At 37.6% G+C, this 22,891-nt stretch overlaps 2 protein-coding genes across 5 annotated transcripts; both read right to left on the reverse strand.

The window, feature by feature from the left end:
• Positions 1 to 14: 14 nt before the first annotated feature.
• Positions 15 to 14,176, reverse strand: LOC149731899 (uncharacterized). Of its 3 annotated transcripts, none has more exons than XM_089885426.1 (24): positions 13,689 to 14,173; positions 13,374 to 13,412; positions 13,202 to 13,291; positions 12,848 to 12,916; positions 11,251 to 11,457; positions 10,763 to 10,840; positions 10,510 to 10,677; positions 9,575 to 10,423; positions 8,620 to 9,504; positions 8,276 to 8,362; positions 7,821 to 8,027; positions 7,400 to 7,519; positions 7,198 to 7,335; positions 6,943 to 7,035; positions 6,572 to 6,691; positions 6,050 to 6,234; positions 5,685 to 5,805; positions 3,227 to 3,283; positions 3,028 to 3,078; positions 2,793 to 2,972; positions 2,357 to 2,404; positions 1,428 to 1,492; positions 751 to 926; positions 15 to 512 (listed from the first exon to the last, which is right to left on the reverse strand). In XM_089885426.1, the coding sequence occupies exons 1-24, from the start codon at positions 13,878 to 13,880 to the stop codon at positions 445 to 447; spliced, it is 4,293 nt and encodes a 1,430-aa protein (XP_089741552.1). In that variant the 5' UTR covers positions 13,881 to 14,173; the 3' UTR covers positions 15 to 444. The 3 variants fall into 3 exon arrangements, with proteins under 3 accessions (XP_089741552.1, XP_089741551.1, XP_089741549.1); XM_089885425.1 differs by having other exon boundaries at positions 751 to 932; positions 13,689 to 14,172; XM_089885423.1 differs by lacking the exons at positions 15 to 512; positions 751 to 926; positions 1,428 to 1,492; ... (2 more) ...; positions 3,028 to 3,078; positions 3,227 to 3,283 and adding exons at positions 3,883 to 4,077; positions 4,155 to 5,435 and having other exon boundaries at positions 13,689 to 14,176.
• A 2,247-nt stretch (positions 14,177 to 16,423) lies between these two features.
• LOC149731900 (syntaxin-binding protein 4-like) lies at positions 16,424 to 22,828 on the reverse strand. Of its 2 annotated transcripts, XM_089885456.1 has the most exons (15): positions 22,551 to 22,828; positions 22,297 to 22,371; positions 22,095 to 22,174; positions 21,565 to 21,717; positions 20,896 to 21,058; positions 20,534 to 20,631; positions 20,255 to 20,346; positions 19,932 to 20,066; positions 19,567 to 19,681; positions 19,248 to 19,420; positions 18,862 to 19,040; positions 18,463 to 18,653; positions 18,053 to 18,149; positions 17,557 to 17,732; positions 16,424 to 17,332 (listed from the first exon to the last, which is right to left on the reverse strand). In XM_089885456.1, the coding sequence occupies exons 1-15, from the start codon at positions 22,826 to 22,828 to the stop codon at positions 17,199 to 17,201; spliced, it is 2,139 nt and encodes a 712-aa protein (XP_089741582.1). In that variant the 3' UTR covers positions 16,424 to 17,198. The 2 variants fall into 2 exon arrangements, with proteins under 2 accessions (XP_089741582.1, XP_089741583.1); XM_089885457.1 differs by lacking the exons at positions 16,424 to 17,332; positions 17,557 to 17,732 and having other exon boundaries at positions 18,102 to 18,221.
• Positions 22,829 to 22,891: the final 63 nt, after the last annotated feature.

Consider the following 22,891-nt stretch of genomic DNA (forward strand, 5'->3'; position numbering starts at 1 on the left):
ACACACAGTGTATTCTTAGTCACGTAATGTATTTGCAAAAAAACAGCCAACTGGTAGATAACGCTTAGAGGTAGCGGAGTAGCCTGTAAGAAATACTTACACGAGTAAATAACATTATCTTAAGAAAAAATCCTGAACGTTTTTAGCGAAATATTCAGTAAGAAAAATGCCTTTTTGAGGTATCGTAAATATTAAATTTGTTGTGAATACTATTCCCGCTATGCCACTGTGACCACCACCAAAATTATGACACCTTAGTTTCAATTTTTCGATATTTAAATTAAAACTGTTCGATGAAATAACTCAAAATCTTGGTTTTGTACAAGCGTTGTTATAACATATATACATGGCTATTTGGCACAAGTGATTCTTACCAAATAGTCATATTTGGTATAAAACGGTGCATAAATAAATATAAAATCGCAAAATATTTAAACGGCTTTTTCATCCTTCTGTCCCAGGTATAACAACGAACTTGATCGGGGACTCCGGTTCGTCCTTAATGTTTGATACTGTGGAAAATGTATTGTTTTAAAATTATACTGTGTTGTGTAATATGGTAGCGATTTTCTGCATTCCTATGTTTTTATTGCATTTCACAAAGTATATATTTCCTGTTAAAGCAAATTTTAACTGATCTTTCCTTTTAACAAAACCTCTTGCTTGCAGATTACCTTTGATCAGTTAAATTTAACCAATCTTATGAATAAAAAAAAACAATAAAAAAATTAAAAACAATGAAAAATTTACCGATCCCAATGATGAGTCCAATGACGATAGAAAGAAGAAGAAGAGCAAGGATCACCGCCATTATGACGGAGATGCATTTTCTTCTCGTGATCGGCTCATCATCATTTTCATCACCAAGATGTTTCCAGATCTGCTTTGGGCAAACACACCAAGATGTCCCAAGACCCTCCAGCATACTGTGCCTGGTAAATAGCCCCATAAAAGTTTTTACTATTTTTTTAACTGTAATCAAATATATAATATTATATGGTAGAGGAGGGGGAATAAGATGAGACACCCTTTTATTTTTTTCTCTCATTCCATTTGGTAATAAACAAAAAAAAACATTTAATAAATTCTAAAACCATATCCTCTCGACTCCTATAGACCGTTGGTAATTGTTTAAAATACGATCAGGATATTTGGATGGTATGTGCTAAAGGTGTTCCATCTTGCCCCACAGTACTATATATATATAAAACAGGCAAGATGTTGCATACTATAAAGTATAAACAGTTCAATATATTTTGATGATGTATTTTCAGTGCTTTTTGGGAAAAACAAAAACTATGCTAATTTTATTCCATTATTTATTGATACTAATTACGAATAAATATTTAAGACAAACAACAAAACTAAATAAAACATTTTATAACTTTCTTATTTATTAAATAAAAATATTGCCACAGATTCTTCACCTGCTTCCTCCCCAACCTGTTCCTGTTCTTCTCCCAGAAGAAGTCGCCCAATCTGATCCTCGCGACTACAAAGGAAATACAAAGTGGGTGAGTTTGCTATTTACATAATTATAATAAATATTATTTGTCTCTTTAATTACCGTAGCGAAGATTTAGAAATATATTAAACAGAAAAACAGGATAAAGCGACAGAACAACAGTTGTTAAAAACGCTTACAGTTGAAAATATGTGCAAATAATTACTTACTGCTCGCTGAATATAGTTAAGTCGTCTCGCTACTCTATGCACCGTGTTCTTCTGCTTCCGGATCACCTTGCGAGTGTGTTTCTTATGCTTATGTTGCTTCTTACGCAAATTTTTTTGCCCTCGTCTAACCTCGAGGACGATGTTTTCGAGGTTGCTAACTTGTGATCGCAACTCCAAAACATCCTGAGAGACGTCTCCTCTTCTCCCTGATCCCTCTTTCGAGGTCCTCCGGTTTGCTTCTCTAGACTGCATCTCATAAACCGCTTCTCCGCTCATATTTTCGAATATCTATGATCCGGTGATACCCTTCTCAATTTGCTCGCCTGTTTAAACTATCTAACTGCTTGCTTTCCGCTAATTAATGAGCGTTGACCGCAAATCGACCATTTGAAAGGCTTAAGACCTCGAAAACAATTCTCCACCACTTAACTGACTCACTCTGGAAAGGAAAACTGACACTCTCAAGTGGTTTGCTTGCTGCCTCCCAGCACCATAGTAGTAGCTGTGTGCTTAGAGCAATCTACTGTGGTTGTTTTGGCTTAAACTCTCCCTTAAACAATAGCTGGGCTGGAAAGAATTCCCTGAAGTGGTAAGTAACTGGTACTTGAGGACCCTACACAAGATTTTATCGAAACAAACAACGGACCGTGCAGGTTTAGATTAAATTTTCTACAAAGCTCACCTGGACTGGTGTGGTCTCCATGTCTAATTGGTTAAGGTCGCTTTCAATCTGTGTGAAAATAAGGTTTGACGTAAATGATGGCGTCAGAATGACCAAAGATTTTCCACTTTAGGCAATTAAGTCCAGATAAACCCATCAACCTTTGTGTTTGAGCCCTTAGTATCATACTTCCACTTAGTATTTATATTACAAACTCAAAAAACACACCTAACAGAAATTGCTGCAACCATATTGTCCCACTTTGATTGTATAAATTGTCAGCCATACAGAAAACAACATCAACAACAAAGTTACACACGTGGTAACCCGTATTTGGGCACGAGGTGTATGAGACAGAACACCCGTATTATAACGACTATTGTTTCCCTGCTACACGAGAATAAAACATGTTACATTTATCTATTCGAATAATGCAAGATACAAGTTGTAAACATACCGTGGTTATTGTCATTTCTCTGTCCAATGAAACACCTTTTCCTCCTTTATGTGAATATTGTTTGGCATCACTGGATGATATTTTGGATATGGCATCACTGCTGATAGCGGATTTAGAATTGGAAGTTGTTTTGCTTTTTGCATCACTTGAGCTCGGCCATGTTGACTTAAATAAACTTTTCTGTAAACATAACATTGCTATTTAAACAATAATATTATAACTGCACAAACTTAACCTTTTGTTTCCCAACATCCGTTTGTCCTGAGCTGGTTTCTGATTTGGGTGTCTGAAAAAATAATAAAAAATCTTCCTGTTATTTTCTACGCAATAAAGGATTAAGTCATATAATATATTAATGTTATACAACCAAGCAATACAACTCATTTATGTTTAAATAATTGCGTCAATAAAAGTATTGTTTATTTCTAACCTACCTTAATTTTGTTGGAGGGCAAAGTCTCCAATTTAATCACTTCTTGCTTTTTTTTCACCTGTTTTAAAAACAAAGTAAAATGTTTCACTTATTATACATTTGTTATGAATCAATCAAAAATCAACTACAGTTTTTTCTCCAGGTATTTTATATGCTAAATTCCCAGATAGAATACAAGATATTATTCTGATTTAACTATTTTTTCATTCATTCCCAATGAATGATAACTATTTATCAGAATTTTAACCCATAGTTTTCTTTTGCATGTGCTTATACCACTACCAGCAATTTTTCATTGAAAATTGCATAACCACCATCTTGTCTCATTTCACCTTTGAAAATTTCTCTTGTAACCAAGATCCAGATGATGTCTTTGCAACAGGAGGCTTAACTGGTGGTTTTTCAGATTTGGGTTCAGCAACTGATATATCTTGAGCGACTTTTGTCTCCTTTTTGAGAATAGATTTCTTGCCAGTAATTTTCCCAGTGTTTGGTTGGGAAGATTCTGGCTTCACTTTTACAGGTTCCTTATGCTTTGAGAAGCTCAAACTTTTTAGAAAGCTATATTTCTTCGTTTGTGTTTCTTTTTTCTCTCCCCCTTTGATTTCTAACAAGTCTTCTTTTTTACTTTTTTTCTCAGAAGATTTTAGAGGTGATGTCAGAAGCTTTTTATCTTCAGCTGGCTTACGAGACCCAAATCCTGGTAGACTAAACCTTGAAAGCTGCTTGAAATATTCGCTTAAAAAAACTGAACAAAAAACACCACCCCCCCCCACTACACACCTATAAATTATTTCAAACCTTTTCTTTTACTTTTGTTGCTTGCTTTTTAGTTACAGAAGACTCTTCAGCCTGACAACAAGTTTAGAAATTAAACAACCTGCTAAAAAAACTTCTGCCACCACTCTACCACCATATTATTTAATTACCTTAACATTATCCTTAGCCCCAACTGGTTTCCTTGCAGAAGTTTCCTCTTTTAAAATGTTATCTTTTTTCCGTGAATCACTCTCCAGATTTAGCGAATCCTTCTCTGTCAACAATGCTTTTGGCTTTAAAACTGAAATACCTTTTTGCGAATCAGTTTTTCGCACTGTTACGGGTTTATTTTCTGCCATCTCTAATTCCTTGATTGAACCCTCCTTTGGTTTTGCAGGTGACAACTTCTGCTTTGTTTCAATAACTTTTACAGCTTGTTTTGGTGGAATGGGCATTACCATGGTTGGTTCAGGCTCAGTCAAATAAATAGTTGCTTGCGATTGCAAACCAACTGTATCTGGCACTTTCTCTCCCCAGTGCTTTTTGGTGGCTTCTGTTTTCAATTCAACCTGTTCGCTTACCAATGGTTTATCCTCACTTAATAGCACGGGACTTGATGGAGGATGTTTTAAATCATCCAGAGATGTGACATCATCCAGGAGTATGATCATTGAATCTTCTTTTGAAAGAACATCTTCCAACTCAGGATTCTTTAATGTGCCTTTATTAGTTTTCAATTTAACTGAATCTTTTTGATCAACACTATAAATTGAAGTGCTTTTTTCGGTCTCCTGTTTTATACAAAAATCATTTTCGTTAGCCTGTTCTTCAATATCTACCTCTTTACCAAGTTCAGTATTGGTTTTCAGCAATGCATCACTCGCTTCAGATATTAAATAAGAACCACCGCCTTTTTCGCCATCATCCTTTACAACATGATCTTTTAAGCTTTGGTGCTCAAGTTTTAAACCTTCAATTGACCCAGCATCATTTAAAGCTTTCTCAACCGAATGATCATTCTCTATCTTTGCTTCAGTAACAGAAAAATCATTGGTAACATTTTCAAGTTTATCATCCAGTTTTTCTGTGATTGTATGAGGAACCGACGCTTTTGTATTTATTTGATCAAGTTTTTCAGCTCTAACTTTATCATTGCATTCCACCACTGTTGTCTTAGTGTCTGTTTTATGACTTGAATCACAACCTTGATATGTTGTATCTGTTGACTTTACAGGTTCTACAGTGAGTTGCACTTGTTGAATGGTTTCCTCTTTTTTCTCAACTTCATTTAGTGAAGCTTGATCCTCAGTTGTGGCTTCCTTACCATTTAAACTGGGGAGACTTGCATTTGTGACCTCATCATCCAACATTATTATGACATCATCATCTGAGGGTATTTCTGGAACCAAAACGTGGTCGGCAACTGGCTCTGAAACTTCCTCTTGTTCTGGCTACGTATTTCAAAAAACAAAAGCAATATTTTTATTGACTTAAATTGAGCATAGGCTTGATATAGACACATGCATTCTGTCCATGTGGTTTTTTATGTGTTGTCTAATTTGTCGTACATAAAAAACAAACATAGAAAATGAAATCATTTGCAAAGATACATTTTTGTGGTAACTTGTAAACGGCTGTGATTACTTTGTTCACGTAGAATAGTTGCCACTGCCTAAAAATCAGGAAAAATATTCACCCACCTTTGGTGTCCCCTCCCCATTATAGTGAAAAAGTTCCGTCATTTTTCTTCTTTCTCCTTCATTCAAAGTCCCATCCACCCCTGAGTTCTTCCTCAGTGATATAGGACTTACTTTGGGGCTGCTACAATAAAAACATAATTTTGAGCTCATTTTTCTATTTTGTTGCTGCAATGAAGAGTTTATATTATTGTAAAAACCAGTAAAATATAAATAAAGTCAAATATAATATAAATTAAAGAAAGGTTTCCAACTATGTACCCTTAGTGTTGATCAGAACACAAACTTATATCCATTAAAAGTTTGTTCATGTCATGTCATACATTGAAAATATTATGCAGTTTAAGATCAAAATGCCACAAGCATACCTTGGCATTCTCAGTAACTTTCTTTCAGAGTTTGGTTTGTTATTTTCAATCTCCCGAAGTCTCTGTTCCTCCGCTCGTCTCTTTAGTTCTTCCTCTTCTAACCTGTTCAACTCTTCTTCTCGCATTCTCTTCTCTTCCTCGTGCATCATTTTCTCTTCCTCCCATTTCCTTCTTTCCAACTCCATCTGTATAAAACATCGTGCATAAATAAATTATACTTCCGCAACAATTTTCTGCCTGCAAACATCTCAATGTTGGTTACAATTTTAGGGGTTTAGTTTATACCCGTTTAAAATTATATCCATCGTCAAGCAAGGCCTAAAAGTTTATGCTGCAACCATTGTAGAAACATGTGCTCTCACCCAGTGGTTTCTTATGTGTTTTCTAAGTTGTCTGCCATACATGAAAGTAAAACAAAAATAGAAAAAAAATCGTTTACAAAGTTACATATTTTTGGTAACTCGTAAACGAGTGTGATTACATTTGTTCATAAAAAAACATAGATACAATGTTTTGTTAAACCTTTTGCTTTGCTTTCCAACGCTCCATTTCGGCATTTTGAATCACAAGATCTGTGTCCATTATCTTCTTATTCATCTCCGCAATTTGCATCTCTAGGTTTGTAACTCTTGCATCTATAACCTGTGAAGATTGTCCACAGAAGTTGTAGTAAGCGCTAACTCTGTTCGTAAACAGGGTTAAAGTGAAAGTAACCTGCATGGTAACCCGTAAACTGGCACGAAGTGTATGAAAGAAAAAATAATTACCCACAAAGTAACATACTTGGTAATTTGTAAGCTGGCACAAAGTGGAACACCCATGTTATAACAATTGCTGTTTACCGGCCACAGGAGGATAAAGCAAGTTACATTCATTCATTCATTTAAACTTACGAATTCAACTTCCTCAGGAATTTCTGGCCTTTGTTCTTGTAGCTGTTGCTCAAGCTCAGCCTTCAGCAAAGCCATTTGCATTTCAAGATCCTCCTGAATAAATCAATAATACAACACCCATTACAAAGCGTAATATATGTTATAACTGATATGTGTGGACATGGTAATCGAAACATTTAAATATTGAAACTAAGCTTAAGCACCCAATGTATATGTTTCTATATGGTGCGTTCATTAGTTTAATATCCCTTCTACCTTTAGCTGCTCCTGTTGTTTCTTTGTTTCTTCCAAGGCTTCCTGATGTGCTGTATAAGATGAAGGAGGAGAGAGACTTCCATGATAAGTGCTGTGGTTGTAATAAGATATCTCCTGCGGTTGCATCATCCCTTCATCCTATAATCAGAATCTTTAGCTATCTGTTTCACCTGTAGTTGGATATCTAGTATCAGCCATCTACCTGCAAGCTGTCGCAGTAGGCACCTTGTGTAACAGCAGCGGCCGTGCCATTTTTCGGGTCACCCAGTATGAACAAGGGTGCATTGCCTGGTAATACATCAGTTGTTTCACCTGATGCAATCTGAAACAAAGGTATTGTAATTTTAAACTTAACTCTGGCCAACTTTGACCGAAATCTTAGGTCTCATGGGCTTCTCGCTGTAGGACCTCACACATATAGAATAGAATATGCATATACAATGTTGGTAATGGACCAAAGCTGGTCTAAATCCCAGGTCCCATGGTGTGCCTCACTGTAGGACCTAACCCATATAGAATATAAGTTTTAACTTTTTTGTTCAACTACAACCGAAAAATTCTTATATTTGTCCATCAAAACTTGCACACAGTAAACCTTTAAACAGATAAAACCTCACTCATACCCTGGTTGTTCTCTTAAGTTCCATTCTCTCCATTTCTGTCTCTTTCAACTTTTCATTGGTTTCGGTCATCTTTTTATCCAGCTCGTCAAGTTGCTTCTCAATCTCCCCGATCTTTTCATCAAACTTTGATCCGACCTCGTTTGTCTCACTTTGCCTCTTCAGCTCCTCACTCAGAATCTTCCGGAGGTTGATTATCTCATCCTCCATCTGAGAAGATTAGGATAAAGATTTTGTGTGTGATGTTCAAATAATCTAAAAATCTTTCAGTATCGAACAATGTATTTGTCAGGGGTGACAGAAATCTATATGTATGCTAATCTTAAAATACACCGTTTCACCTGTCCCTAGACAAGACAATTTACAGTATACCATAATGATGTCTTGCAATATCACAGTAGGCCTCTAGCATCAGTCACACTTAAATACACTTTATTAGAATATCTGTAAGCCCCCACCTGTTGTTGTTCTTTAACAAGTTTATTGGTCCTCTCGTCATTCTTCTTTTTCTGTTCGGCCATTTTCATTTCTTCCTCGTAGAAATGCTGCAAAAAGTGACATAGATTTATTTCAACACAAATTAAACTAAGCAAATGTGAGCTTGAATTGTTTCTACAGATGTAAATGAAAGTATGAAAGAAACAGCAATCACCAATGAAAAGAAGCGATTAGTATGACCTCAGCAGCAAATATAACTATCACTATGATCCTCCTGTTACTAAATGCATGCAACCTTTCCAAATGACAAGGTGTGCATTCACCACCTTAGGTGATGTGACTTCACCCTAACCATGCTATCAACCTTTGCGTCTTCTTTTTCATCTCTTGTCACATCAGCTTCCTCGGCCAAACCACCTTGGTCCAATGTAGTGGCATTGATGCTAGCTGAACTGTTGTTGCATTTAATATCATTGTCTTCCAAAGTAATCTGGTCTTGGTTTTGAACATTGTCACTTTGAAAAGGTAGTTTGTTTATTTCTCCCTTGTCGTTATCTTTTTGTTCTTTATTTTCATCAGATGCAATCATAATTTTATCATCCTTATCTTTATCTTTAGTTGTTTCTGGTACTTGAAGAGGACTTCCTGGTGATATTAACTCAGAGTCAGAATCATCATTGCTTAAAATACTTGGCTGGATTTCAACTTTCAAATCAACTTTATTTTCAGATTCGCCACTTCTATCAGTCTGTTTAAGCTCTTGTTTCACGGACTTCTGAGATGTGGGGATTGTTGGGGACTTCGTGTCTCCATTCGTTGAAGACAAACTTGACATTTTGCTTCTCTCTCTACGAAGGTTAAGCTTGGTTCCCATCTTTTTCTGCAAGTTTTTCGCCAGTTGCCAGAAAGAACTTTTAGATTTTTCTGTGGGTGACAATTGCTGCTCCGACGCCGATTCCTCAACAGGCGTTGCTTTCTGTTTTGCGATATCCAGTAATACAGGTTCGTCTGATTCCTTGGCCACAACATCTATAGACATAGGACTATTGGACGAAGCATCCAACGAATCTTCTCCAGAATTAGAGCTATCGCTTGTTTCGCCTTTGATGTGTGCATCATGGGAAAAGGTTTTGAAATCGTTTTGATTACTGCGATCACTTTTGACATCAATGTCGCCAACGTTTATAGTGGTTGGTTCACGTTCCTGTGAATTTATCAGATTATCTTTCATTTTCCAGTCTTCCTTTACCTAAGATATAAAACGGTTTAATACGATGTTTAATGAACGAGGTACGTAGGTTACAAATGCCAGATTTTACCTTTACGTTATCATTTTGCTCCGTATTAGTTTGTAGCGTATCTCCAGTGAAGAGAGAATGTTGCTTAATTACTTCAGGGGACATAGGTGGACTTCTACACACATCTTGTGCCTTGTTTGGCTCCTGTTTATCTTGCGGGTAACCATGTGAAGTGTTTCGATCGTCAATCTTTTCTCTTTTTGGAGAAAACGCGCGTTCCGCCTCAGCTTCGCTCCTGCTCGCAAACGCCACCCTTTTTCCACTTCTCCTTTGCTTTCCAACTGATGTAGCCGAAGACGCCAGAGATATACAGGGACTGACAGGCGATCTTATCCTGCTTGGACTTGTCTCCTTCATTGAGGAAATGTGTTCCGCCTTCAACGGCGGTAACTGCTTGGGCGAAATATAAGGTGGACTTAATCCTGTGCTCGTCTGATCCGATGTGACATCGTCCACTTTACGAATGTTTCTCGGAGAAAAATGTTGTTGTTGTGGAATTGGCCGCGGTTCTACGTTTATTTGTTGTGGGTGGCCGTACTGCTCACGGGTCGTTTCCTGGTTCTGTACTGTTGGAGAAGTCACTCTCTCTGGGATAAATCTTGTTTCATGATTCTCCGCAATGTTTCTATCGTCTTTGCGTGCGACCGTTCGCGGTGCTTCGGCCCAACGCTCAGATTGAGTTCGATTTTCATTGCGTTCTTCTTTATCACGTTTTGGGGGCGAAGTCGGCACAAAAACGTCGTCGTCTTCGTCCTCAGCAACAGTGCTTACTGCGTCAATATTCCGCCTCTGCCGTCGCGACATTGGTAAGCTACCCCGGCGTTGGTACATCGCTGCGTCCATGTCATGGTATGGCCCTCTTCGTGATCGCTATAACCGGCATATTATAACATTTATTATAGGTGTATAACCCCCCACCACCGTTATTATTGCATAACTAATACCACCGCACTTACAGATCCTTCTCTACTTTCAAGGAAACGCCTGCGACCCTGTCTAGATATAGGAGGCACGGAGGAGCTTGCATTCGTAAAGGGAGACTCCAGTTTATCCGGATACGCATCAGGTACTTGTTGATATCTACCACTGGTGTTGTACGTTGGTACCGTGTTGTTAGGTTCAGGCTATAGCAAAGCGGAGGTTAGTAATTTGCCTCAGCTTATAACGCATTTCGTATTAGCGTGAATTGGTATAACTATCGTTAGGTACCCTGTTATAATCGTGGATCGGCATCTCCTTTTTCGTCCATGGTTCGCCTGCATGTTGAGTTCTCCTATCGTATGGTGCCTGGGGAAAAGCTAATCCCTAACACGACGCATACATAGTATAATTTGTTAGCTAAAATACCACATGTAAGCGCGAACAATGACATGTTTGATATTTCACTCGTCAGAAATTATCGTGCGAGAAATCATGTTAAAAGTAAATTCTTCATAAAATTCTTACACGATTGAGATATACAAAAAGTAAACTAAATAAATGGAATTATCCATAAAGTCTAACCCAGTGGTTTCCTTATGGGTTGTCTAAATTTTCAAATTACCCACAAAGTTACATACAAATAACTCGTAAGCGGGTATACGTGGTGTGTGAAACAGAATACTCTTTTTGAAAGGGTTCGTTGCCCCGCCATGCGAGGATAAGTTTTCTTTTATTTATCCATTCTTAGATAGTTTTCTACAACACGAAATGCTTACCCTGTTATTGGGAGTTGGGTATCCGTATTGATGAGGTTGAAACTCATGGTGGTGGTGGGGTTGGTACTGCAGTGGGCCGCCGTATTCTTGGGAATATCCGTAGTTGTGGAATGCCCCCGGATGTTCTGGTGGATGTTGGTATGGGTTTGGAGGGTAACGCGTATTCCGCCGGTCCCAGTACTGGCCGTATGTGCCATCGTTCGGAGGCTGCGATTAAAATGCGTGTAAATGCAAATACTTAAACGGCACGCCCACGAAAAATCAAAATTTGTGTATATAGATAAAGATGCTCAAATGTCATTTAAAGGTACCACTAAAGTTTTTCAAAAAAGTTTCAACGCTTTCAAAAAAGTTTCATTTTTTTTTAATTCCTGTTTTCGAATTGTTTGAAACTTCGGTGGTATAGCTTTACGTTACATTTGAGCATCTTATACATAAATTTAGATTTTTCGTTGGAACTTTTATTTGTTGTATTTCTCGTCTTCTACAAGCAACATGCTTCAATGCGTGGATGGATTTCCATTCCATCGCATGCTAAATCGCCGCTTTAAAACCAACTATGGCCAGCTATATTGCCTAATGCTGCTTCCACCGCTAATCTACATGAGTTGTGCGTGATTGATTCCACCATCACTGTACATGCTGCTGGTCCCCTAACCTCCATGTTATAGCCGGGGTAATCCCTCTCTCGATGCGACCGATCGACTCTTTTAGGTGGTGACCCCCGCAAATTAGAGCCCTCATCCCGGCCGCGACCCGTATAACCCCGGGGGTCGGAAACTTCTTCTGGGTACCGACTCTCCGGCGGAAAGGCTTGTCCACGTTGTGCGTATTGATACGCTGGTTGGTAAGGGACTTCAGGCTGGTTGTTGTAACCATACCTCGACCACTTTGAAGGCTGTTGGTTCTCGGTATAATGAATGCCCGGTTTCTGTTTCCAACAATGTGAATTCGGCAGTTAGCTTCGAATTATAAACTTAGGTAAAGCGCAAAGTGTAATTAAAACTATGAACACCCGTGTTATAACGAATGTCGTTTTCCTGCCACGCGAGGATGTCGCTATACATTCATTAACAAACAACAACACAGACACTTTATATTTTTCTAAACCACCACCGTGTAACACCTGGCTACCACAACACCTGGTGCTGGTTGCCATAACCCGTGTACGGTTTGTCCCCGTTTTGTGTACTGTAGGCCAGACTGCGATGATTTTCCGTGGGTGATCTGTCGTCTGTTGGTTTTAAACCGCTGTCATTCTGCCTGTCGTCCGCGTTTTTCCAACGATCATAAAAATAGGTGTCGAGCTCCTTATAACAAATCAGGCTGTTTTAATTTTGCTCTCTGTTCAAGCTATATCTAATCTAATGCGCAACAAAATGGCCGCCATTTTGTTGCATCACCCGCTACTAGCCGACCTCTTGCATTCTTTGTCTCGACTCTGCTCTTGATCGCGCTCTAGCGGACTCTGGCATTTGCTTATAAACGTCCTGTGTTGCCGGTTCAGCAGGCCCATCGTTATAATACGCGGACTGCTACAACACGAAACACATTAATGTCAGGTGTTTGTAACTTTTATACAATTCTAACAGCTTACCTCGTATGCTGGCGTTCGTCTTCTTGACTTTGACATTTTTTGCCACTTCCACTGCAGCGAGGTTAGATGCTAATGAAAAGTCAGTTATTTTATAAATTATATTAATCGCATTTGATTTGTTTTATAAATTATATACAACAATAGTTGCATGAATAATATCTCATTTCTGTTGCATTGCCATGTAATATATATATACGCTTTTTATGTAGTGCGTATTTTGAATCCCTTTTTCGATTTTAAAATAATATGACTTTCGCTGTCGTGTTCAGAGATGCCAAATAAATACTCTGTAATAAATGCTAATAACGTACATAATGCGTCCCACAGAATCGGCCAACTATGAATGTCACTTACTCTTTCATTTCGTTCCATGACGAAAAGATCAAGATTCCCTCGCACTTTTCGCCAACGGTAATTTGAATCGGTTTCGTACATTCCCGTAAACTTAAGAAACAAAAATCATGTCGGTTTGAAACTTGAAACTACTCATTACACTATACGGTGCCTCTTAAATTTAAACACTTACTGCAGTAGAGTTATGATGCTCGCCGGTTTCCCCCGGACTCTGTAAACACAAGAAAAACTATATATTTGAAGGTCCGCATTTATTGTAATTTAGTTACGTAAAAATAATCACTCACAAAGTTACATATGTGATAATAACTGGTCAGCGGGTACGAGGTGTATGAAACAGAACAACCGTGTTATAACGACTGTCGTTGTCCACCACGCGAGGATAAAGCAAGTTACATTCATTCATATATTCCATACATTTATTTATTCCATACATTTATTTATTCATTCATTCATACTTTTACTTAAGTAGTTTAACCGAACTCACGTTCATGTTATTGTAGCCGAATCGACTATTTTGTGCTGGTGAGTCGGTTGCGCCCACTTGCCCCGGTAGGTGAGATATCGGGAGTTGTATTTGAGATTGGTTAGGTAGGTGTTGTTGCTGGTGGCGGTGTTCGTCCCTCACAAATGTAGGATAATGGTATGGGTTGGCATGGCGTGAATCGCCGGGTTGCATTCTTTGAATGGGAAACCAGAGAAAAAAGCTTGGAGTCGCACACTTGGTTACTAATTTGGTAGAGTTATTGCTACGCTATTTTATGCTATATGAAATCTGTATAGGAAAATATGATAGTAGTAACACTGGTATAGAATGCGATAAATTTCGGGGTTAAATAAATTTTCGGTGAATATTTAAACCGAAGTGTGATTTAACGACTGTCGTTTTGCTGCCTATATTTCACTTCTCTTTCGCTGTTTTAATTAATCTGATCTTCCTTATATACTGTGTTGGAAGAGATAAATACGATGCATGGTATTTTATAGCAATCGAATCAAATAGTTTGAATCCATGTGAATTCGTGCGTTTTGATGAAATTTTGTACCCTTTATAAAAAGGTATCCGATTTTTTGACTATTCTGCTGTTAAAATAAACGCTACCGAAAACTGTATTAAATCCGTAACCCACTCTGCTTGTTATATCGCGAATTAATCGAAGGACCTTTACGAAAACCTTTTTAAATCTCGTCAAGTTCAATTCAATAAAGCTACTTTTACTCTTTTAAGTGTCGTTGCTATGTAGATCAGATTCTACCGTTGCCAAGATTTTAGGACCACTGAGGTATTTTCGGCTTTCCACGTTCCCACACTAGTTCTTAACTTTACAATACGCTTACGAAATACAACTTAGCCAGTACTTTCGCCTTGTAACAGTCACAAGGGCCCTTAAAAAGTTATTAGCTCCAATTTCCAGCGATTAATAGAAATTCTTAAGTGCAGCTGAGCAACGCAGAGTGTCGATTTTCTCCCCTGTATTTGTGAGTCAGTGCAAAAACAATATTGTGTCATTGTTTTAAAAGTAAAACAAAACTCATACTTTGCGTCATTTGGAAATCCCTTCGCTTATTGTCCACTTGAAACCTTAAATCCAATATCCTGTAAATTCAAACCCTCCACATTCTAGCACGTCACAGAATCTCCGCAAGTGTGAGCGAAACCCGCTGTTATTTTTCAAATCATTCACCATAAGTCAATATCGACTATGACAGTTCAGCTCTTGAGCTACTCTTTACCCTAGCAACAAAACACCCCTCGCGTATTTTTCAGGTTTACAATTAAAATACAGCCCATTAAATCCGGATCAAACCCCGCATTCCCCGCTACTCGCCACTGCAAAACAGGGAGCGTCGAAAAACCTCCAAACCGGCTGTGCTAACACTCGAGCTAGCTGCGTGGCTTCGGACAGCCATTGATCGCGTGCTAGCAATAACTTTTCCACATATAAGTGATTGTCACAATACGTAGCAAATTCGGCGTGGTTGCGGTGGGCAAAATTTAAAAACAAATAATTTTGACTTGTCTGTTTGCTAACACTTACTATAAAAAACAGTAACAGGAAACGTGGGTACTTACACATTAAATCCCTTTATCAAAATCACGCATTATAACAACAAACAGCCGCTTTCATAATAATCCATTTTAAAACACTACTAAAATTTCGAATACTTTTCGCAATGGTGTTTTGTTAAATGCTCTAAATAACTAACCCGTACGGTAGGGTATTAGACCGTATCCCCACGACTTCCATATACCGTTGTTAATTGTTTAAAACACGAATATTTGGACATTATGTGCTAAAGGTGTCCCCCCAATACTATATAATATTAACATTATTAGATTGCGGTACCAAACATTGAAAATTTAAAACGTAAAAACCGGATATAGCGACAAAACGATTAAAAACCTTTAAAGTTAAAAACATATAAACTGATACTCCAATAAAATGCTTAAAGAAAATACTGAATATAGGTCTCAAAACTCTTAAAGGTAAAGACATATGTTTACAGATAGTTCCTACTCGATATGGAAATTCTGCATTAAATGCGTGTTCTAATCTGCCAAATGCTGGTTTATCATTACACGGTATCCTAACTTTCATGTAAAACCTAAGCTGTTCGTCAAAACAGGTGGTTCGTTAACGAATTCCCTATACGCCCACTTAAACTTCAACTTGGTCTTTGTAGTGTGCAGACAGACAGACAAATCCGAGCTTTGCTAATCAGCACTACAAGGGAATCGGTTAGAGTTAAAATCCAACACAAAAGGCCTACCAGAGATATGCGTTAATTGCCCCTACCCGACACAGCGAAAGTTGAGGCTCCAGTTCGCCCCTTAACTTATCGATCTGCACTCAGAGAGAGGTACGAGTGGCGACACTCTCGTTTACAGAATTTCTGGTGGCGAACACGACCCACGGAAATTGCGGCGACCTGCTTTGGAATCCTGGCGAATAGCCCTTAACGTCCATTCGAGTGGACCATGCGTGCGAAATCGAAAAGTGTTTCAGTTAGGAGAGAAACCACAGTACGCGACCACCAGGATATCTTCAAATCTTGTTTACTACGAAACCGTGTAGCAATACTATTATGAATGTAACTTATTTATCCTTGCAGAGCGGGCAGCAATAGTCGTTATAACACGAGTGTTCTGTTTCATACACCTCGTTGTGAAGTTTGTGGTTCTGCTCACGACTAAAAAACGCCTTAATTCAAAACACCCAATACCCATACCTATTATTTTATTAATTTACTAAAAAACGCACATAAGTTGATACGACAGTAATGGCCGCGAGTATAAAATATTGTGGCACAGCTGATGAAGTACGTCAATAATATAGAATTGTTGGCAAAAAGATTCACAGCAAATAATAAACAGTGGTGAATGTGAATATATGTTGGAATTACAGCTCAGATTATACTATGTGTGTAAAGTTATCTAAAAACGGGTAATATATGATATTATTGAACTAAAGGGGTTGTGTGTGTGAAAAACTAGGTTTTGGTGTGCTTTATTTTCCTATACATAGAAAAATGTGTTAAAGACAGTGAAAAATACTGTAGGTTTGGCTGCAAGTGTTTCCATTTACATAACATGGAACTAACGTGTGTGTGTGTTGTGTAATAGGGGTTAAAAGTGCAAACTTTTAAGGCGGCAACACTGGATTGAAGCACTGTTATGTAAGCTTGTGGAGAAGAGGTAGAAAACGTGGTGATGGAATTTCAATTCACAATGGTAAATATGTGTTGTTGCAATACAACAGGACACACACTGGTTGGATTTAACAGGAAAATGTGAGTGTTGTATACCAGAAAAACTGCTAAATCTAACTGACGCCTAAATACGTAAAACGGCCCCAAACGTCCCAAATTTACCATAACCACCTGAAGTTTAAAACTATTTTAAAAATACCTTTGTGGTGCAAGTCTACCTAAAATGACCATTGTAATAATATGTTTGGAGTTCAATTTCACATTGTAATATGTTTGGAGTTCAATTTCACACGCGCCTCATTTTGACTCTAAATGAGGAAGGGGATTCAGTAGTTGTGTTGATTCCATTCTGTGTGGCGTAAGAATGCGAAGAATCAACAGAGGGAGGGGGTTCGCTGTATATTGGTTCGTCGTCTGCAGCTGTGGGGTTTGGGGTTATTACGTTGAATAAATGTAACTTATTTATCCTCGCAAGGCTGGGAAATGACAGTCGTTATAACATGGGTGCTCTGTTTCATACACCACGTGCCTGCTTACAAGTTACCACAAGTAACAATTTAGACAACCCATCAAGGACCACAGGGCAGTAAAATAATACATGTTATAACTCTCGGTGCCAGAGAAAACTTGATTAAAATGATCACCTGTTGAACCAGGGGAGGACGACACATTCTTCTCCCTTTCTTCCTCTTCATTCTTCTTGATCCTCGGATCCGACCACGAAGTGATGTGGTTCACGTGATCGATAAAATAAATCCTCCCGTCACCCAGGCTCGCTTGCTCCCATCCGAACGGAAGTTCTTTCTTCCTGGACTCCGACCTGATGATCAGTGAGTGAGAATTAATTTGGATGGTGTTATTTATCCTCGCATGGCGGGGCAATGACAGTTGTATAACACGGGTGTTCTGTTTCATACAACTCATGCCCGCTTTTAACACATATGTAACTTAAAGTGCGATTATTTTTTGAATGACTGAGAATTTAAAGTCTGTTAGACAATAAAACATTGTCTTGACCAAGGATACACATACCTACTATAGCAGCAGCAAGCATCAACCCCGGTATCAAATACAAAAAAATACCCCAGTGGCTACGATTACAGCCCCCATATAAACGTATACAAGTTAAACACACAATACCTAACAGTAAGATACAGATGCTCAGCTTCAGTGGCAAGTTGCTCTAATGTTTCAATCGCTTCGTGGCTCTTGTTGTATTTCACGAAAGTTTTTGCATCTGCAAATTAACAGCGACATATTGTATGCTTTTTGAGATTTAAACTGTATGCAGTACTGGTAATCATTTGTCCTGCAACACATGTTAAAATTATGGATTAAGTTCAGTCTTGGATACACCAAGAGAGCCAGAGCTATTACCTATAACACTACAATGAAAGTAAAGGCAAGTTGGAATCTAGCACAGAACACATTAGTGACCACTGGATTGGAGCAATTGCCGTTCTAAGTGTCTTAAATGGTAGCAGCGACAAGCCTTGAACCAATAACCTCCGGTTACAGACACACTTGCTGAAAAATATCAAGCCACTTACCAGATTGAACAACTTTATTGACAAACGCAAGTAGGCATTCAACCGTTTCCTCGTTTGATTTTCGCACAATATCCAGTTTCCTCCACTCACACTCAGCTACAGCTACTTGCTTCTCCATCTCGTTGTCAGGGTCAAGCTTAGCCAAGCAGTTTTCACTCGACTGCAGGTTTGTTAACTCTGCTTCAAGAGAACTAGGAAGCAAAAAGAATTCTGAACCTTTGGGTTAAATGTCTGTTCTCATACCGCTTCGTTAAGAAAACCCATAGAAATTTAAACTAAACTCTTCCACTGTTTGGTTTTTATTAAACCAAAATACCCTTCGCCTGTAGCATGCACTGTGTGCTTAGCTTATACTATAAAACAATCATAAAAATATAAACAAACAAATTTCCAACATACCGAATAACTTCTTCATAATCTAACTTGATGTTCTCCAATTCCCTCTGAGATGCCATCCTTGCGTTATCCACCTCGGATGCGTTCCTACGATGGAAATCCTTCATGGCAGCTAACTGCTCTTTCAGGAGAGTATTCTCGCTCTCAATAAGCTGCATTTTCTCTTTTAACTCTTTTAGTTCCTGGGAGTAACAAACATGCATTTGAATGGGAAAGGTGAGTTTTTTGCCTGAATTTAGTGGCTTTTTTTAAGTTACAACATATTTGTGTAATTTTTCTGTAATTCTGACACTTAAATTGTGGATTTTTGGTTAGAATTACAGCTGTGGTAAAACTTTGTATACGAACCAGAGCATTGCAGCGCAATTTAGAAACAAATGTCTTTTTACCTCTGTCAGTTTCGATTCCGTTTCTGTATTACTAGATGTTTTCCTTACTGAGGATGGACCTCCATTTAGATAAGGACTAGATTCATCACTTGTGTGATTTTTTAAAAGTGAGTTATCAACATACAGTGTGTGTAGCTGCTCATGAAACACCTTTAGCATGGCTTTCACAAAATCTGGATAAGAAGTTAAAAAGTGAAGAAAATTTATCAATACGCATTATTCGGTGTCATGTTACCCCAGACAACCTGGATGGAACGGTAGTGAAAACTAAAGTGATCAGTGAATGACAAAATTTTGCAATGTTATTATCTGGCATTACCTCCGTACTGTACTAGATCATTGTCCGATTTTTTTAAGGCTCTTTTCAGCTGCGTAATTTGCTCTTCGCTTGAAACCGTACCGAGGTAGTTAAGCGCTTCACATAGTTTGTAAACCTGAAAGAAAATTGGCAATTTAGTTTTATTTTAATTTATTATATATAAATGAGGTCTTGCAGCCAAGTTATGGAACCTTGGATTTAAGCCCCAGTTGAATATTTACCACCACACAAGGACTTCAATTGTAATGGAGATTTTCCCTTGACAGTTGGCCAATTGTGTTGATTGAGTAACGGAACGCTGGATATATTCCTTTACGCTCTGACATGCGATATTAAGCAAATAATTTGAACTAAACTTTAACCACCTCAATTTTTTCGTTTTCACTGAACGACATTCTTCTTTGTGGTGATGAACGCTGGATGTTTGAAGAGGAGGAGCTTGATCCGAAGGACTTGAAAGATGCGGTGGACCTCCGGGATCTGGGAGCCGGCTTTGGAAACTAGTTTGAAAATAAAGAAAATAATAAAAAATTTGGGCAAAATCCCAGCACCCAGACATTTGATGACATAAATTCTCTCAAGATACATGCATTAGAATTTTCTAAGAGGCGTTCTTGAATAAAGTGTTCTATTAACAAATATATGATGGCACAAGAAAGTGGATAATATGTTAATATATTCATCTTACAGCTTCAAATTTCAAATCAGATGTTTCTGTTGTTTGAGCAGATTGGTTGACTCTACACGTAACATCATTGTTGGAGTTCCTTGGACTTGTGCCTGGATAAAGATATCATGAAGTGTATAAATAACATGTATATACAAGGTAAGATAAAAGGCTTTTATGATAGGCGGCCACAAAACATTTCAACATTTAGTTAAAAAGGTCCTGACTGTACATTTAAGATTGAATCAAGTTTTGCAGTTTCTTTTGTAAAATATTTATATTAAATGAAAGAACACTTACTTGAAATTGAGAGTCTAGATGTTGTTGTACCGTTCACATATCTTCGTGGAAACAAATCTGACAACGGAATATTTGAAGGAACATACCCGATGTTGACACTGGATGAATTGAAAATGGTTTTTAAAATTAGAAAAAAAATTCCTCTCAAAATCTCACTTTTGAACTTTTTTAAATTAGGAGAGGAATTAAATTTTATAAAGCAACAGTACATTAAACACATTATGATAAATGTATATGTAAAAAGTTATGGATTGAACTTTCATTAGAATGGTCATCAGTGGCAGTTTAGGTATTTAATGCAACGTACGTGAAACACACAACAATAGGTGCATGATAAAAGTTTTATGAAGAAAATAAGTTACCATGGTTCCCGCCTCAGTTTTTCACGAAGCAACAATGAATGCAACTGATCTGCTGTGAAACCCACAACAGTGTTGCCATTCAAACTTGTGATTCTATCCCCACAGCACAACTGGCCATCATCTGCGACATCACTGCCAGGAAATATTGCAGATACGAGCAACACTGTTGGAATATAAATGAATCAACATGTCAATGGGTTGGTTGAAATTGCCAGCCATGCAATATAAATAAAAAGTAACCCACAAAGTTACATATGTGGTAACTTGTAAGCAGTCATGAGGTGTATGAAACAGAACACCCGTGTTATACCGACTGTCGTTGGCTCATTGCAAAGCAACAAGCAAGTTACAATAAATCAACATGTTATGTTTATGTTAAGGTAAATATGACACGAATGTAATAGTCATTAAACAATGGTGATTTTAAACTAACAACAAATACAAAAAATATATTCAAACATAGGGTGCATACTATGCATGGTAACAATTTTAACTTTCAGCAAACAAAGTAAGCAAGTTGTTGTGGCCAGCTACCTGCACTACAGCCATAACTACATGCATTGTGTAAATACTGTACACCTATAGCCCATTACATTACAAACATAATATGAATATTATATTATCTTTTAGTAAATAAAGAAGTACAACCATAAATTGCATGTAAAATACCAGGATAATGGTGACAATCCTCTTCTTGAACTCTGAGTCCAATCCCAGCGTTTGTTTTCTTTATTTTAATTCTGATTTCAAACTTATCAATGGAGTTTGGTAAATCCTCATTTAACTCGTCACCTGAACTTGTGATGTCACTGATCATCGAATCTGAACGTTTGACAATAATGACGTTACTTCTGCTACCAGGAATAATGTAAATAATCTTTTAGTGGCTAATCTTGTATAAAACAGTGTGAGTACATTTTCAAAACATCGAAAATACACTATGTTTTATACCAGATAAGCCGCTAAAAGATTACTTAATGAACAATAAGTAATTATAAACCAATGTAACTTATACCACGTATTTGTATCTCTCTGCTTGTTTAACATAATCCTGTTTATTAACAGCAATATGACAGACTTACAACGCTAGAGATAAAATAAATAAAAAAAGTGTGGCCGTTAACTTTATAAAAACCAAATCACAACAGTGTTTTGCGAATGAAATTTTAATTTTACAAATGTAACGCATTAGGTTTTACCTCTCCCATTATTAGCCACCATTCGTAGCTTCTTCTGTGCTTTTGTTTCGCTCAATTTTAAATATCTTGCAAACTCTGATCTGTAAGTTAACGTTTTCATACCTTTGAAATACTGAGTACATGGTTTATCTTTATCTTTATCCCCCAAGCTACTTAAGGTTAATGTTTAACTGTGAAAGCCAAGTATGTGGTGTTTAGTTACCTGGCATACTCATCTCCAGAGATTGTCATTGTAACGCATACACTTGATGACGATTGACGCAGAATGTTTACAGCCCTGTATTAAATGAAACTGTTTGTAATACACAAAATAAAACATATTTATTCACGCCTGTTACTGTTACCTTAAAATCACAAAATAAAAAAAATTTAATTTTGTTTTATTAATGAAAAAAGGTAAAGAAAAAGGCACAAAAAAATTGAGTATTAAGTATTTACACACATATATAAAATCACCTTTGGTTACTTGACTTAGTCAGATCAATGCCATTAACCTGTATTATCTCATCTCCCACTTTTATTGATTTATCCGTAGACACTGCACCACCAGGAATTATTTTCTTGATAAAAATCCCGAAACTGCTTCCAGCGTCATTTGGTTTATTTCCACCTACTACCCTGATACCAAGGCCTCTTGACAGGTCAAAAAACTGAACCACTTTTGAGTTTCTACTAAATCCAGGGCTGTTTAAGTCCGTATCTTTCATTTTAAACGCACAGTGGCCTCTATTCATGAATTACACAAAATAGATGCACCTGTCACCATGCTTTTGGGCCTTAATAGGCCGTTTACTTCA

The sequence above is a fragment of the Ciona robusta genome, chromosome 9 (genome assembly GCF_009617815.1).
Source record: "Ciona robusta chromosome 9, ASM961781v2".
Taxonomy (NCBI): Eukaryota; Metazoa; Chordata; class Ascidiacea; order Phlebobranchia; family Cionidae; genus Ciona; species Ciona robusta.